At 39.2% G+C, this 17,193-nt stretch overlaps 1 protein-coding gene across 6 annotated transcripts in view; it reads left to right on the top strand.

Annotated features, from left to right (window-relative positions):
* The window catches only part of ORC5 (origin recognition complex subunit 5), a 72,621-nt gene extending 62,072 nt beyond the window's left edge, over positions 1 to 10,549 (top strand). For 5 of the 6 annotated variants that reach the window (XM_085216909.1, XM_085216907.1, XM_085216911.1 and 2 more), the window contains 2 exons: positions 5,194 to 5,306; positions 8,900 to 10,549. In XM_085216909.1, coding sequence (XP_085073035.1) covers positions 5,194 to 5,306; positions 8,900 to 8,945 — 159 coding nt within the window. In that variant the 3' untranslated portion in view covers positions 8,946 to 10,549. The remainder of the gene's footprint in view (positions 1 to 5,193; positions 5,307 to 8,899) is intronic. The other variant, XM_085216910.1, reaches the window with a different exon arrangement.
* Positions 10,550 to 17,193: the final 6,644 nt, after the last annotated feature.

Here is a 17,193-nt window from a genome sequence, read left to right as displayed (position 1 = left end):
ATTACTTAATGTAGGTAGTGTGATGTATAGAGTCAACAGAAAAATATTAAAAGAAATGCAAAAATAACTGGTATAGGGGGAAAAAAAGCCTAACAGCACAAATATTCATAGGAAAAAAAAAAAGGCTTCTAAGGGTGGGGGATACCTTATAGTTGCACAGCAATGACAAATATATCGACCATGCACTGTGGCGTCTTGTTGAGACACCCATGTGTGTTTCCAATGGGAAGGCAACAGAGTTCCTCCCCTGGAGCTATGTCTGGGATATATCTCTGGCTTTGGCCAGAAACATTTGGGTTACATTCAGAAGATGGTTTGAAAAGAGAAGGAATAATTTAAACTGAGAAAAAGACAACAACTGAAGCATATAGTAGTGAACCTTTAACTGTACACTTAAAGGCTGTAAGCAGTTTGATAGGATAAAGAATAAGGCAAGAATGGCATGGTATAGTTAGAAATATTGGAGTGCTACTGAGAATGGAAACTTTGACTCACTACCAATGGAAAATTTGACAAAATACTTTATAAAGTATTTAACTGTCTGTTAAAATGTAGGCATTCAGAAAAATATTGATTTATTTTTAGTAATTTTTATAAAAGCAGTTTTGATCAATTGCTGGCTTAAATATATGTAATTGCTATTTCTATCATTAACTTCCCATTTGTTGGCTTTCCTACCAGGGGTGGCACACTGAACATACTCTGGATATGATTTTGATTGAAATTATTTTGAGCAGGTTTTTTTTCTGCTCACGTAATTTGTACTGGGGTCATTGAATTCAGCTCCAGGAGACTAGTTCTGCAGTCATGGAGACAGAAAGGTGCTTTCTAAATAGCATCTGGTTTTCAGACTGTTTTACTGAGCAGCAGCAGCCTTAACGTGTGCCTGAGTTGAACTACAAGCAGCAGTGAGGTTTGAACAAGTGCACAAGCTGCATTTGTGCTTTGAGAGCTGTCTGGTAGTGGTGCATATAAATATAAATACATATAAATACTCGAGAGCATATAAATTTTAAAGATTGTGAAATAATATAGTACTGTTGTCTGAGTATTATAACTTAAGTTATGGAAGTTCTTAATACCTTGATTGGTTTGAGGTTCAGAATCATAAAATAGGTTAAAGCTGTCAGTTTCTGAAAGTAACCCAGACTTAAGAGTTGTGGTTAATAGTACAGCAAGGTAGAAATTGTAGAATGTGGAGATGAAAAATACCTTGTAGATCATCCAGTACATCTCTGCCAGTTTGAGATTTGTTCCTAAAGCAGTATTTTTCACTAGGATTTTGTCTAGTCCAGTTTAGAGTGTTCCACTTGGTGATACTTCAGTCTCATCTCTTATAGCAGTCAGCATCATTTTCTCACTTTAGTTTTACCCATTAACTTCAAGATATGCCACACGATTTATCCAGACTTCTTCCTGAGGTAGTCTGTCGTTACAGAACCAAACCAAACCCATGTGTGCCTGTACCTCTGTTCTGAATTCAGTTGTGTTCTGCACCTCTGTCAGTGCTTTCAGGCGTGCCTGTCGATGGGAAGAGCCTGGCCTTTCCCCATGGACAGTTTTCACTTCTGGAATTCTTCTTGCCCCCTCGCAGCAGCATGCTAACAAAGCCTGCCTTTGTTTCTCTGGGAGAATGATGCAAGGCTGTCTGTTAGCTCAGACTGATAGGAAAAAGGCAGCCTTTAAGGATGGCTGGTGGGTTACTCTGTGTTTTTTTCCAGAGGCTTGTCCATGTCTGTCTCTGACCAGCGAATCTTCAGAAGCATTCTGAGGGGTCACTGCAGCAACAATTGGCCATGCATGTGTGGGTATTCCCACCTTGCAGCCAGGCTTTCAGCAGCAGGTTTCTCACATAAATGCATTCCAAAGAAAGCTCAGTCCTGGTTTATTTTAGAACATAAAAATGACACCTATTCCTTTTTCTCTTTCCGTTAACTTTTCTTTAGATTTTCTTGTTCCTCTTATAGAAAATTCCATTTACTTATTAGCTTTTGCTGGTGTTAAATTATTGCCACATATAACTTTAATTTTATGAATAGCTTTAAAATATTTCTCCCAACTGTAATTTCCTTTGTTCAGAAGATTCTCAGTAAATATTCTTCTTTTATGTCACCCACACAATTCTTCTGGCTAGTTGCTAGGCTCTTCTTGCCAGATGTTTTTTTCCAGCTTTTGTGACAATGAAATGCAGCCACTGTATGCACAGTGTTTAAGGGAAAAAAAAAAAAAAAAGCTTTGAACACTTCTTTGTGCTAAGAAGTATAATTAGTTTGATACTGCTTTTTTATTTTTTCCAAATATGATGACATATCTTCATTTAAGAATAGTTTACCTGCAAAGTTACCCATGCCCCAGGTAAGTCCCAGGTGCTCAACGAAGGGAAGCCCAAATCCCTTGTGTCAGGGAAAATCGAGCCTTCTGTGACCTAGATGATGTAATGACTGATGAAGAAAGTCATCTTTCCTATGAATCAGATCTAGATAGATGGGTTGAGCACAAAATGCTTCAGGGACTTAATTCCACTTGTAGCAAAACTGAACCTTCTGACAAAACAGCTTACTGCCAGAAGTGTCACCCAGTTCTGTCTCTGGCCTATCCGTGGAAGTGTTGTATTTGTATAAAACAGGAAACAAGCAAACAAAAAATAGTTATTGCTGTGTGACAGAACCCTTATAAAACCCTTGGTTTTGATTTTTCCTGAACCTGTTGAGAAAGCTGTGCAAACAGAGCTTCTGGGCTGGTGCCCACAGAACAACATGGAGGCTCTTGCATGTGTCCTCGTGAGATCTCTGCCTGTCTCCATGTATGGAGCAGACATCTGTAGCTAGGTCTTGAATTCTACTTTGAAGACTCGCAAGTTAGGTATTCTAGAATATAACCTTTGACTGTCTTAGGTGGCCTGATCACAAGGCTGCTCCCCTGAGATACGGACTCTGTTTTTGTCAGTTCTGAGCCTCTTCAGCTGTTTCCTACCTGAATTAATTAAAAACATGCATGAATTAAAAACAGCAATTCTGTCTATTTCTTCCTTTTTAAGCAGTCTCAATTATGGAACTCAGTGTTTAGACATTCCTTTCACTATGGTGACATTTATTAAGCTAAATAAGTGGAGGACTTTTGAAAGAAGTGAGTAAAATGTGGCTTGCTAACTAACTAATTCTGACATGATCAAAAACTTTGCGTCTGAAACATCAATGAAACTTCCCATGTACTCTGACACTATTTTGGATTTATAGTGTCAGCCTTCAGTGAGGAATTTTATACTGCTGACCTTATGTTACATATGTGGCATTTGATGATAGTTGGAAAAAAAATCAATTATGATTTGCTGTTAAATCATGGCTGGTACATTTGCAATGCAGCAGCAAAGTCACTTTTGCATCTCACAAAACTGCAATAGCTCCAAGCTATCTCTAGGCTTTTGCTGGGCTCATTGGAAGCTTTTAGGAGCCTTCTGCAATTCCTTCACTGGTAATTTCTGAACATGGGGCCAGCTGCAAGTGCATATCACAGAAGTGATTAGGCAGTAATGGGGCACTGGGGTGTAAAACAGCAGTTGCAACAGCAGACTACTACATTGTGTTTCTTTACTAGCTAAATAAAGACTTTGTTGGATGAAGAGTGTAGAAAAATATGCTCTCAAACTCATGAGAATTCTAAGAAAACAAACATGTAACAAGTTTGAGATTGGTTATAATTCAAGGACAAGTCCAAAGTGATTAATGATCTGTGTTTTGAGCTATGTACACTATAGCAAGTTCAGTTTTCTTAAATGCTTTCAGCACTAACAATTTGTAAATCATCTGCTTCTCTTTAATGTAATTATTGAGCTGAATTAAGTCATTGTCTTGATGAGCAGAGGGAGGCCTGTGTTCCTTAACCAGACTCCAAATACCTTGCAGAAAGATGGCATCCTAATTACTGTTGCCTAATGCCCTATACAGGAAAGTTAAGCACAAGCTTGTATAAAAGATTGCCTCATTCTTGATGCTTGTATTTTTTTTCTATTCTCCACAAGCGTCATTTTTTCATATCATATCCACATGAGGGAAATTTGTACCTCCTGCAAGTCCTGTCACACATTTGAAGACAAAGTTCGCTTCCAGTGGAAGAGTGGGGTTATTACTGAGTTAGGGTGTTTTTTTTAATTGATTCTGATACTTGCTACCTTTTATAACAGCATGCTTCCTTGAAGTTTTGATTTGATGCTCTTTCTCAATACATTCATGCTTCAGATATTCCTTACTATATTATTATCTTTATACAGAAGCAGGTCATAGCCTTTTGTTTTGTGGTGATTTTTTTCTGAAAAGTAGGGCTGTGCTGAGATACCAATTCTTGTTGCACTGAGTTCTCAGCAGCATCTTTTGCAAAGGCTAGGAAAATATTTTCTTGTTCTCTGCTTTTACCTATTTCTTTCCCAGGGGTGGTGGTAGGGCGGCAGCAGAATCACTGCAGGATTCTTTCCTGAGGCAGAACAGCCTGACTGCATTCAATGCTAACGTCCTTTGACTGCACTTCGGTGATACTGCAGTCATCCCTGGGAAGAAGACAGTGACAAATATGCTGGTACACTGTTGTACTGGTACAGTAATCGGCAGCTCTGCCAAGGCACTGCATGAGGTTTCATAGGCAAATTTCTGTCCTTTCAGGCACTATTTATTTTAAGCACGTGGTCTTCAGACCTTTTCTTTTCGACCTTTGAATTCCTTTCTTTTAGCTGGAATAGAGTGATACTAACCATCTGTTCGAAATGTGGTATGAGCTGGAACAAGAAAATTCAACTTTGAGTGTGAAAATTGATGAGGAGGTCTTCAGATATAAAGGAAAGAGAATCAAAGTCTGTCCTGGCTGTCGGGCAAAGATTTGGAAGATGTTCAGTTCATGCCTGTAATTCTCCCCCAAGATCTTCCTCTCTCTGATCGGAACTCCAGAATAACTTTGATTTGAAGGATTTAGCTTGTGTGGCTCACTGCCTGTGCTGAAAATGTCATAGAGAAAATGTACAAACATTCCTGAGTTCTCTAGTTCCAGGACTATGTGAAAATCAGTAAGAAACCAAGAGTAACTTTCTGAAGTACAAGAATATTGTAACTTGGGAAGACACACTGATGATAAATAGGAAAAAAAAGGTTGCCACTGCTCTTCATGTTAGCAAAAATGATTAATATTACTGATGTTTCTTGTTTGTAGATCACCTCCCTTGTGACTCTCCAGTTGCTGGCCGTGGTTGGCAACAATGACCAGCTTGATGGACCCCGATACAAATGTACCGTATCTCTGGACTTCATCAGAGCTATTGCCCGGTGAGCCTTCTAGAGACCCTTAGTGTTATATGTGCCAGTCTGAATGAGACTTAAAACCTGTATTTTTCCCAGTCTTTATGTTAGCGCTCTGCAGATCAGAATGGATATCTGTGGATGTTTTTGAAGAATGAGTGAATGAGTCTTATCTACGGGAGGTGTTGAACTTGAGATAAGTTTCAATCCTGTTTTGAAAAACAGCTATCTTAGAGTGACAGGAGTAAGCCGAGGAATTGCTATAGTGTGTCATAGTAACATACTGTCTTTGTGCTTAATGAAAGTCAGGAACTTCCTGACTATAGTGTCTACAGTGAATATACTGATCTAAAACAGCAATCCATTTTATTTCCAGAGGCACATTATGGTATTTAAGTCCAAACCGATATTTAATTCTCAGAAGTGTTAGTTTACGACTTACATAAAAGCTGCCTAGGTTATAAGAAATCTTCCACATTGTCTGCCTTCTGTAGTTAATACAAACTAATTCAATAATTCAATGTAGGTACGTCAAAGGTAGTAATTACCTGTTCTTTCAAAGCCTTCAGTGTGGGAGTTGGAGAGCAGTTCCAGATGCATCAGGAGAGATGGTGATAAATTACAGACAGAACTGCATGCAATATATAGGCAACAATCCAACTGATGTCTCACTGACAAGAAATCCAAACAGTATTACCTCACACATGTTGCTGCAGCCAGCTCAGTTAGCAGGTCTTGGTTAAAGAATATGTAGCCAGACCAGAATCCAGGAATGACATGTGGCAAAAAGAAAAAGGTTATGAAGGCCACCTCTCCTCTGTAATATGGGACTTCAGAGGAATCTGTGTTTCAGGCTATATCCCCTATCCTCAGTGCACATTGCTTCCTTGAGCTATGAAATGTCTGATAGTCCGTCAGTGAACCACACAGACATAGTGAAGCAAAACTTCATCTTGTTCAGGCCTGGCTGGGCCATAACTGCTAGCATCTCTAGGGCTTTGCTGCATCAATTTGCTGTTCCCAGCAATAAAATCACATGTGAATGATGCTCTGAAAAAGCTCCCACTGGTACCAAGTACAGCAAACCATCTGTTTAGCAACATGGATCACTGTGTGCAGACATCCCTATGCTCTTGCTTCTGCTCTGACTCTTACTATGAGTACAGAAACCAGGTTCTAAACTCTGTACTGACTATGAGGATTCTCAAATTCGGACACTTGAAGCAATGGCCCTTCACCTACAACTTCAATATCCTTTGAAGTTTTGTGGACTCTATTAGTGTTGCCATACAGTACAGGTGGAGAGAAAACAGGACCAAAACTTGGGCCGTGCAGCTTATGTTTAACAGAGAAAGTTGATAGAGATGTTGTCACTTCAAACCTCAGTGCACAGCACTGGCCTTTAGGTCAGATGGCAGTACTAAGGTCCACAAGTCCATGGGACCTGATGGGGTGCATCCACGTGTGCTGAGAGAGCTGGCGGAGGTCATTGCCAAACCGCTCTCCATCATTTTTGAGAGGTCTTGGATAACAGGGGAGGTCCTTGAAGACTGGAGGATAGCCAATGTCACTCCGGTCTTCAAAAAGGGCAAGAAGGAAGATCCGGGTAATTATAGGCCTGTCAGCCTCACCTCCGTCCCTGGAAAGGTGATGGAACAGCTTGTGCTGGATACCATCTCCAGACAACTGGGAGAAAAGGAGGTTAACAGGAGTAGTCAGCACGGGTTCACCAAGGGGAGGTTGTGCTCGACCAACTTGGTGGCCTTTTATGATGCTGTCACATGCTGGGTGGATGGGGGAAGAGTGGTAGATGTAGTCTACCTTGATTTTAGAAAAGCATTTGATACTGTCTTTCCAACCCTGTAGTTTTTAACCACAAATGGAAGAAGTTATATTTATTGCAGACTGCTTTGAGTAAGCCGACTGTCTCCTGATTCCTTCATCTCCATTACTATAATAGCACTAAAATAACTTCAGTCATCAAAATCCTCAAATACTTCATCCTTGTTAGCATCTCAACCTTGCTGCTGGACAAACTTACTTCTACAGGGCTGGAGAGTAGGACAGGCAATTGTGCCCTCTCCTTCCCCTTCCCAACCCTATTCAAGCTATTCAACATTTATTTATTTATCTATTTATTTATTTAGAGAAAGAATGAAGTCTGGTTTGGTTTTTTTTTTTTTTTTTCAAGCCGAAACCCACCTGCTTTTGGAAAAGCGGAGCAAACTTAATTATCTTTCTGGTGGCTTTTAAGGTGATAACCTCTTCCAATGCACGGTCTTCCTGTTTAATAGTGTAGAACTCCATGTCTCTCTCTATTCTATTACATACATTCAGCCTTTGCAGATAAATTCGCATGCTTTGTAGTATTTACATTTTCAGTTCAAATCAGTTTAAGCATTTCTTTTTAAGAAACTTTTCATTTCTGATAAATAGATCTCAAACTCAGGTTTATAATCTTTCTGTAGCTGAAGTAAGAATCACTTAATGTTCATAAAATTTCATGTAACTTTTCATATAGTTTCTCATGATCTTGTTCTTACGACAGTGGTTGAGTTCCATTTAGCTAATAAGGTTGGTGTTAGAATGTGATTTGTTTCTGTGGAAAGCCTTATAATTAGCATTTTTATTGAGCAACGTAAGGTAATATGAATATAACAGTGGCATTTTATTTCCTTTAGTTTTGTCATTGGATTATTGGGTAGACTCCAACAGGTTATACCTTATTAGGTATCATGGGGATTTCTGAACTTTTTCTCTTCTCAACGTGATGTTCTATAAAAACTTCTTGAAAAGTGGGTTACAGAATAGCGCGTGAGTAGAGAATATTAAATGATTGCAGCCTAGAAAATAAGACATTCAGTCAGTTAATCTCACTTAGCATTGAGAACAGTTATTTTTGAATCGTTGAATACTTAAAAACACAAAAACCAAAAAACTTTTAATTTTATACTTGTCATTATATGCAGTAATTTGTGTTATTTGTTCAGGCAGTAAATCTCAAAGTCTGAGTGTTAGATTGCATGACAGAATGAGTTTGAAGACAAAAAAAATAATTATATGTTTTATTTTACTGCTGTTCGTTCTGCCTGCTATTGAAGTATAAAAGTATACATTAAAATCTTCTATCCTATTGAGTAGTGTTCTCGGATTTTTCAAATTTAGCTACGAATATGGGTCAGCTAGTGTCAAGACTGAAAGAACACAGACTGCAAATGAGTGGAGATGAAGGACTTATGTAGTACATGGTAAAACAGGTGGTTTGGAAAATGAACAAAACACTCAATAGCATAAAAGGCTGCAACTTTGCATCGCCAACAGGAATATCATATTTACCATATGAAAATGTATTTACTTAGATATTTTTTCTGCTTAATGACTGGAATAAGAACCTTTCAGTTGTTGCTAGAAAGCTGCTTTATTTTTTTCAAACTTAACAAAATTTGAATAAATAGAAGGTACGAAATTAATTAAAAATTAAAAATTAAATCTTGATGGCTTTTATTTGGAGATATTCCCTGATTTTGATAGTGCTGTGTCTCATATATATGTCTCCAAACAGGTTGCAGTCTTAGCAGTGTTATGATGCTTGCTCCAATATACTGTGTTTTTGTTTATAGGACTGTGAACTTCGACATAATAAAGTACTTGTACGATTTCTTGTGAAAACAAGCTTCACAGCCATATGGACACTGTGACAATGACTAAGGCAAGCTGTGTTCATCTCTCTACTTAGCTGGCCAGAATGAAGAGTATTTTGGCTCTTTTGGATTTGTCCAAACAGGTGCTGGCCCAGCATGGATTCTGATGAAAATATTCTGATTGGTCTGGGTAGATCTGAGCAGAGGACTATTTACCGGGGACCCTGGAGTATTTGGAAGCAATGTGTTAATTATAAACAGCAGGGTTTGAGCACAATCTGTTCTACTCTTAATGATGTTATCTTAACACTGAAATTGCCTGAAACCCATTTACTTAGGACTGCATTTTGCTCTATGAACTCTCCCCAGTGCTTTGAACATGGCAGCAGCCCTTGTTTGTATGCCCAGTCTTTTCACTTCCTCTCCACAGGAATCTTTCCAATTGCCTGCCAAAGTAGCTTTTCCTGAGGCTACCATTTTAGGAGAGTGGAGTAGTGAAATACAATAAATATAAGAAAATATTCAAAAACAAGCTGGTATAAATACTTTCTCTTCAGTCATTTGTAGGCAGAGTGTTACACTGTTACATGGAGATCACAATGATTGGGAACTCCCAATTAATCATCATACTGTCCTTTTTCAGACCATTCATAAATGTTAACTACGAATCTATTTTTATGATCTTGCTTTTAAAAACTCATTGATTCATGAAATTCTAACCTGATGTTGAACTTGAAAGTTTCTTTTTTTTGAACATTTTAAATTCCCTTTAAACTCATCCAATTCTGTAGAGTGCTAATTATAATGCTGTTTTAAAGAATATAATTTAAGATGCACACTGTAGTGGTTTTTTTAACAGTGTCTGTCCTGTAGAGAATTGTGGCACAGCTGCCGTTCCATCAGAAAGAGAGAGGTTCAACAGTTGACAAAGTATTCCTGTAGTGGTTGCCCAAGCAAGGTGTAATAATGAATAATCAATGTAGTTCTCTAACAGCACAAAGCTTTGACTTTGGAAATATATGATGGAATACAATGAAACTATATTTGTCTCCAATTTACAAGCAGAGGAGTCCCAGCTGCTGTTACCTTTATAGAGTATTGAAATCCACTGACCCACTTAAGGATTATTGTCTTCATAAATCAAAAGTTTTTTTCACCATCTTGAAGACTCAGGGCCCCACAGCCTGTTACTTGGTTATTTTGTTCCTTAATGCTTGCCTTTGACTCTTTAATAGTATAAGACCATGCTACGTCATGTGTTGACCACTATGGATTTCTAAAAAGAAAAATACACACTTGTCTTGATATTGGAGATGGTCAGATACCCTGAACATGTGTAGCTCTTTCTCACTTTTTTTTTCCAATTGTGAATGTGTAGCCAGGCTTCTGCTTCTGGATTTGGACTCAGATGAAGGAGTTCCAGGTGAATCTAAGCAACAGAAGCATCCTTCTGGCCAAGCTGTCATTTCCCTCCTCAGGAGAATGTGAAAGGGCAGCAGTGAGTCATCTCTGTGATCCGTTTTCCTTCCGACTGCTGAGCTACATCAAACTCTGCACCTGTCCATGAGGTGGCAACATTTGTCACACTTGCTGAAATAAATGGATGCAAATACATGACCTGTTTCAAAATGTTTATTGCCTACTTTTGTTTTTACTAATAAAAATGTATGCAAGTTGTACTTGGGACTAAACTTTACAGCTGCTTCTTTTTTTGGAGCTTGTGATGGGCTGAGCTTAGCTCTTGGTCTGACTACCAAGGGCTGAAAATTGACGAAGGAAGTTTGAGCTGTTACACCTAAACTAGCCCATGCAGAGAAACAGCCATGCATCATAGCTTTTCCAGATATCTGATGTGGATTACATTTAGATATGTGAAACTTAATGTGATTGATACTAATTTATGAAGTCCTACAACTCTCAAGTCACAAAATTTTGAAAATTCTGCAGCTGACCTTTTTTTACAGCTTTCAACAAAGGGAGATTGGGCTGTACTGCTGGAGAAGGACAGTGGCAGCATATGAAGGTCCTGCTCAGTGGTTGCCAGCTTGGCTGAAAACCAAAGCACCTACCAAGTCAGTCTTGTAAGAAGCACTTCTTTGGAAAGTTTTACTCCCAACAGCACATTCTGAATAGTATAACACTTCAAATTACCCTGCATAAAAATATCAGAAATACTCAAATAGTTCTAGAGAATGCATGCAAACTGAATACAAAGAGAACATGGAATACATCCTGTGTGAGTATAAGAATGCATAAAAAAACTTTGTCATCTCGGAGTCACACAATGTTTATATCTAATATCCTACCAGAAGGATTTTTACCACTTGGACTAATACCTGATTCTTTCAGGAATGTTTTTAATGCTGTTGATGATGTGCATTTTTAGAAGATGCAAAGTCAAAGGTTTCAAAAAGGAAAAAAAAACATAATGGTCTTTTGCTCTGGTATAAAAGCAAGTTGACCCCAACTCAATGTTGTATGGTTAAATCAATTCCAAAATCTTAGTATTTTTAGCTGTATGAATCCATAAACGCACATAAGTGCTTGTAATAACACTTAATAAAATGCACAGTATTGTTTTAATGTTAAAATTCAGTTGGATATTATGAATCACCTGACATGTATAGGTAAGTGATGTTTCTTCTTCACTGTTGCCATATCTTTTCTAAAAAGAGATCAAGAGCAGAACCAGTTGAGGACTTAATTTGTTATAGGTGCTAGGCAACACACAGGCAATGTACATGGAAAATACTAACCATGCTTTTTCAGAACTGATGTGCCTTTGCAGATGTTTGAGTGTGGAACAAAACCAATCACAGTAAGTTCTGGTTTAGGTTGCTGCTGGAAAGGTGTTCCATTAGCATTGCAGCGAGTGTGTTCATTTGGTTGTTCAACCTTATCTGTAGTCCCATTAATCCCAGAGAGAAGGTCAGACTGTCAGAACTACCAAACCCCCTTTTTGGGACACAGAAAATGGGTGACACAAAGTATGGGCCTTAGAAAATGTGCATTGAGGAAATGTTATGCTGGAGATATGTTTTGTAGTGCAATTTCTTCCCCGCTAGCCTGATGATCATTACCAGTGTAAATCTGGAGGCTGAGGCTACAGATAGTTGTGGGATGTAGTTAATTTGACTAAACAAAGTTACCTGGAGAAGGAGTAGTTACTGGGGATCCCTTACCTGGAGCTGCTCTCCTTTCACTTAATTCCATTTTTGTGACCTTTTTGAAAGATTTCTATCAAGTGATATAAAAGTTAAAGCTGAATCAGCAGAATGAGAATGAGCAAGGTGACTGAGGTGTGGATGATGGATGTAGGCTATAACTATGCTGATGATGGATAGTGGAATTTATTCTAACAAACTAGAAATACCTCTATATATCCATATCAATGAGTTTATAAATTACTGCTGAGTGTCCTATTATGTACCCTAGCAATATTTCAGTTTAAGACCCCATTTTCATGGGTGAAGTCTTGGGCTTCAGCCTCCCCAGGACTAGAATTGCACTGATCCTACAGGTGAATTTGAGAACTTTGCAAAAGATGCAGAGCAAGAGAAATCCTCAGTACTTCAGTACAAGAGGATTTATTTAAAGAATACCAAGATTTTTATGTTTGCCATTCAAAAAGTATTAAAATACTTTAAAGATTATAAATGCATAGTACCTATATTTAGTGCCTGGTCCACACATCCACTGGAGCCAGGTCTTGTTTTTAGAAGAAGAAAGTAATGGGGAAAGCATTGCGCCTATCACAAAGTTGCAGAGAAATTAGTGCCCTTAAATACCTGACTTCATCAACAGCTGCATTTTCATACCAATAGCCTAGAGATTTTCTTTTTAAAAGAGTCTTGTAAGAGTGCATCTTCATTTAGTATGAAGGAAATTTATTCTTTTTTGACAGTGATTTACCTTACTCTGCTTCTCCCAGAGCTTACTGTGCCGACCATAATAATCCCTGTGCCTGTTCTCTGATTTTTTGTTAGTTAAAAGAAGTGAATTGGTTACTTGAACATTTTGTGACATCTGGTGCAGCTGTACACCATGATTTACATATGAGCATAGATCCGTTTTTTCCTTGGTGAAATTTTTCCAGTATCCAAGTAGATTTGCCAAGCCCTTTCAGGCGCTACTTGCTTCCCTCTAACTGGAACAGACAGCCATGCCAGGAAAATAGTGTGAAGGATGGGATTCCCAGCAGGAACATAGGAGATATTACATGTCTGTGACCTGGAAGCAAAACGCAGACGGTTGAATATCCCAGGATTAGATATTCCCTCTGCACCTCCATTGGCAGAGGTAGCACGGAAGAGCAAGGAACAGCAGGTTCTTAGGGATTGCCTGGAGTTAGGCATGCTATGTGCTTCAGTCTGCCTGGTTTGGAAACAGAAGATTTCTTCCATCCAGGATTTAATGCTACTGACATGATGGTAACTTCTGGTTTCTCAACATCAGTGGCAGTTTCTGCTGGAATAAAAAGTTGGAAATCATACTGCTTGTTGTTTGACATTGGCAATATATCAGCCATATATTTGATAAGCCACGTATTTGTAAATATTTGGACTTCTAGTATTAAGCCTACAAGTAAGACCAAGACTATTTGTTGAGCAGCCTGTGCCCATTCCGGTTTCCATGCTGTTTAGGTTAAGGAAGTAATTCACTGTCCAATAGCAAGGTCATCTTTGAGAAACAGCTTGATGCCCAAAGTAGCATAGGTGGATTTAATATTTGAGATGTTGTAATGGATTGTACTTATGTTGCCTCCTCCTCTGTAAATTAATAACCCCTTTTCCCTGAAACTGAGCAAGGGAGCAGCTTTCTTAGAGCTGATCAGAGGAACCAAGGGAAGAGTAGAACAGAGAAAAGGGCAGTCCAGAGTACCAGAAAGTGTCCCTAACTCTTCTTCCACTGAAGGTTCAAAGCCTTCAGTGAGCTAGCGAAGTGGGCAGCCTGCAGTGGGCTGCCTGTGCCTTGGGTGCACGTTGTTGGAGCATCCTGTTGTCTCATAATGTCCCTTGTCCTGCCAACACTTGTGTGGGTGTTCATGAGTGTTGACTAAAGACTCAAGGGCAGGTGTTTGGCTTCAGCAATGTTCTTTTTTCCAAAATTTGATTAAGCACATCATGCCATGGTGACTATGTAGCTGGTTGTCTTGTTGATGTTTGTTTTACAAGTTTGTTGGGCTTTGATAAAATGTTGATGAAAAATGGCAACAAGACCTAGCCTAGTGTAGAATGTGATTTGTCATGAGCAGCAAAGCAAAAGTGCACTTCTCTTTAAATGCACTCAGAAATGCATTCAGTACATATGTTCTGCTTTCCTGGCACACATGGATTTTCAGCAGAACAGGATTTTTAATGTGCAAATACTTTCTTCTCTGCATTTGATTCTTGCTCAGGGAAGTATGTAAGCATATAAATTCGTAAAATGTTTAGATATTTGAGTTCAGGTGAAGGTATTGGGAATAAGGTAGGAACAGTAGGATAGCAGAGCTTTGCTAGCAGGCTTTTCTGGTGTTCATGAACTGGGAGAGCAATGGCTGTGCACTTCCTTCAGACGGGCGATGAGAGTTTTTATACAGATACTTCTAAATCCTGGCTGGAAAGAGCTTAGCAAGGAGTAACCTTTCCTTCATCAGTGGTGAGGCACTGGAACAGGTTGTCCAGAGAGGTGGTGGATGCCCCATCCCTGGAGACACTGAAGGTTTGACTGGATGGGTCTCTGAGCACCTGCTGTAGCTGTAGGGGTCCCTGTTCATTGCAGGGATCTAGATGACCTCTAAAGATCCGTTCCAACTGAACTGATTTCATGATTCTATGATCTTCAAAGAGGATCTATGATGATACTCCCCTGCAGCTCCAGCAGTTCTGAATTGCAGACACCTGGAGGAATGCCCATCCCATTATCCCACAGTAATGTTTCTCATGCAATTTTTTATTATTCCCTAAGGATGCATTTAAAAAAAAAAAAAAAAAAAAGCAAATAGCTGGTCAGTTTTCTGCAAAGTGTTCTCCTCAACGATCCCTCCACCACTCACCACCCACATTTAAAATGAGCACAGACTCATTTGTGTTTCTGTCTAGATGGTCTGTGCATAACCCAGCTGTAGACTCAATTCTTTTGCTCTTCCCAATCTCATCTCCAATACCTTCTCCAAAGCATGGGAATACAAGGCTTTTCAGTGAAACAATCACAACATTTTTTGTATCAGTCTCAAAAAAGAAGACGCCAGGCTTAGTTTTCCATCATACAATTAGCCAAGTTTTGCTGAAGTTCCTTTACCCTCGAGATAGAAATTCTGCTAAGGCTGACACACCCATTATAGGAAAATTGTTAATCTTTTGATAAATTCTGAGAAGCTAATGAGTTTATTATATGGAAAAAAATCAGGTAATCTTCATTATAGCCACTGCTGCTCATGGCAGCTGTAACACTGAATAGCACCCATATCCTCTCCTGTAGTTATTTTTCATGCGGAATGAATACTTTTGGTGGCAGCCTTTTACTTTCTCCTACGTCCCTTCTTCAGAAATCAGACCTGTGAGGAGACAAGCCTGTCTGGTTCGCTTGGGAAGCATTCGCAGAAATAAATTAATCTGTTCACTAAAATAAAAGTCCCTTAAGTCCCAATTACAGAAAGCTACTTAAGTGTGCAGCACAACTTCATGAATCTTTGGTGCTGAAGGCAATTAAGTGCATGAGCACTGACAGCTGTTGTCCGTCAGCGACTGAGAACTGCACATCCATCAGAACAGAGCCCTGTGTCTGTGCATGCACAGCCAAAGAGACGTGGGGATACTGGAGGAGGTTGGGTGGTGCTGTACTTGGTGTGCTATTTCCTTTGCAATATCCTACCCTGGGAAAGAGAAGGTGCTGATAGAGGACGGTAAGACCGTGAATTTTGAATTATGCTCTTGGTAAGGCGTGGAGCCATGATGATCCAGAGTTGTGGCTGCTGTTGCAGCCTCCTTCAGGCTGGTGTCTCAGTTGCTGCCCAACATAGTGAATCCAGCAGGTCCTGGGGATCCGGATCACTGTGTGGAACAGACCCATTCTTCGTTCAGCTTGTTTAAATGGCAGGAGAAAATCTGCTTCGGTGGGGATCAGGATAACCCTTTGTAGATGTACCTAACGGTCCTCAAGCATTAAAAACGGGAATTTCTGCATGGAATGAGTAAGTCCTTGTAGGCTGCTTTAAGAGTTCCAGCTTCAGCTGCTGGGAAAGCAATTCTTTTATTTTTAGTAGGTTAAGGAGCATCATTTTTCTGCTAACCTTTTCTCTTTTGAATTCTTTTCTACAGATGCCTTCCAGAAATCTTTGGATGTTTGATATGTTACTATAGATATATAGTAAAATTCTGACAGCTTTCTTATTGCTCAGAACCTGCGGTTTCCTGCAGAGACCTTTTCTTTGCTGCAGCCACATTGCCAAGTTGTCAGAGCATTAATTAAACCAGAAGAATAAGGCATTGCGTGTCATTTCCTATACTGGATGCCTCCATGTCAGGGACACATCTCCATGGCAAGAACCTGTACATACACACAGAATAAGCCTGGCAACAGTACAAAAGCTCACACAGGCTTTTGAGTGAAAAATGTGGCAGAGGAAAATATGGAATTTAAAGCGAGGTATTTCTGGGGAAATTAAGTGTTTGCTGGATGCTTAATTTCTTAAGCACAAATGTGATGGTTTCATTTGGATACAGTGTGTATTCCGGTGTTATTTTTAGTCTCCATATATTAGATGTATTAGATATCTATTGGCTCAAACCTCAAAAGGTTTCTCATTTTAAAACCCCTCATTCATTACAGGTGACAAAGTGCTCCTTTGTGGGATTGCAGATTCTCTGTGCAAGCACATAAAGTTATGTGGAATGAAACTTCATTCCATATAGACTACCAATAATTTGCATGTGTTTCATTTTGCTGCATGAATCAAAATGTCTTCATTTCATGTATTATACATCACCTCACAATTTTATGTACATTTACTTTGCTGTTTAGGAGCCAAAAAATACAGCACACGTGTTGATGTTTTTCCTGCAATAAAATGCTTAAACTGTAATTGCAGTCCCCTGCTTACTAGCACCACAGGCAGAGCCACAGCATTAGAGAAACGGGAGCATTTTTCATTTTCCCTCACATTTTAGGGCTGTAGTTCTTATACTGATGGACTTTGTGACTCTTCACAAGCTGAATTTGTTCACAGCTGCCTGAGATCCAAATATCCTATAAAATTACATACGTATTTACTTATATGCATAGGGGCTGCT

This window comes from Meleagris gallopavo, chromosome 1 (genome assembly GCF_905368555.1).
Source record: "Meleagris gallopavo chromosome 1, MGAL_WU_HG_1.1, whole genome shotgun sequence".
Lineage (NCBI taxonomy): Eukaryota > Metazoa > Chordata > Aves > Galliformes > Phasianidae > Meleagris > Meleagris gallopavo.
The sequence above is the reverse complement of the archived record's forward strand: the minus strand, read 5'-3'. Positions and strand labels throughout refer to the sequence as shown.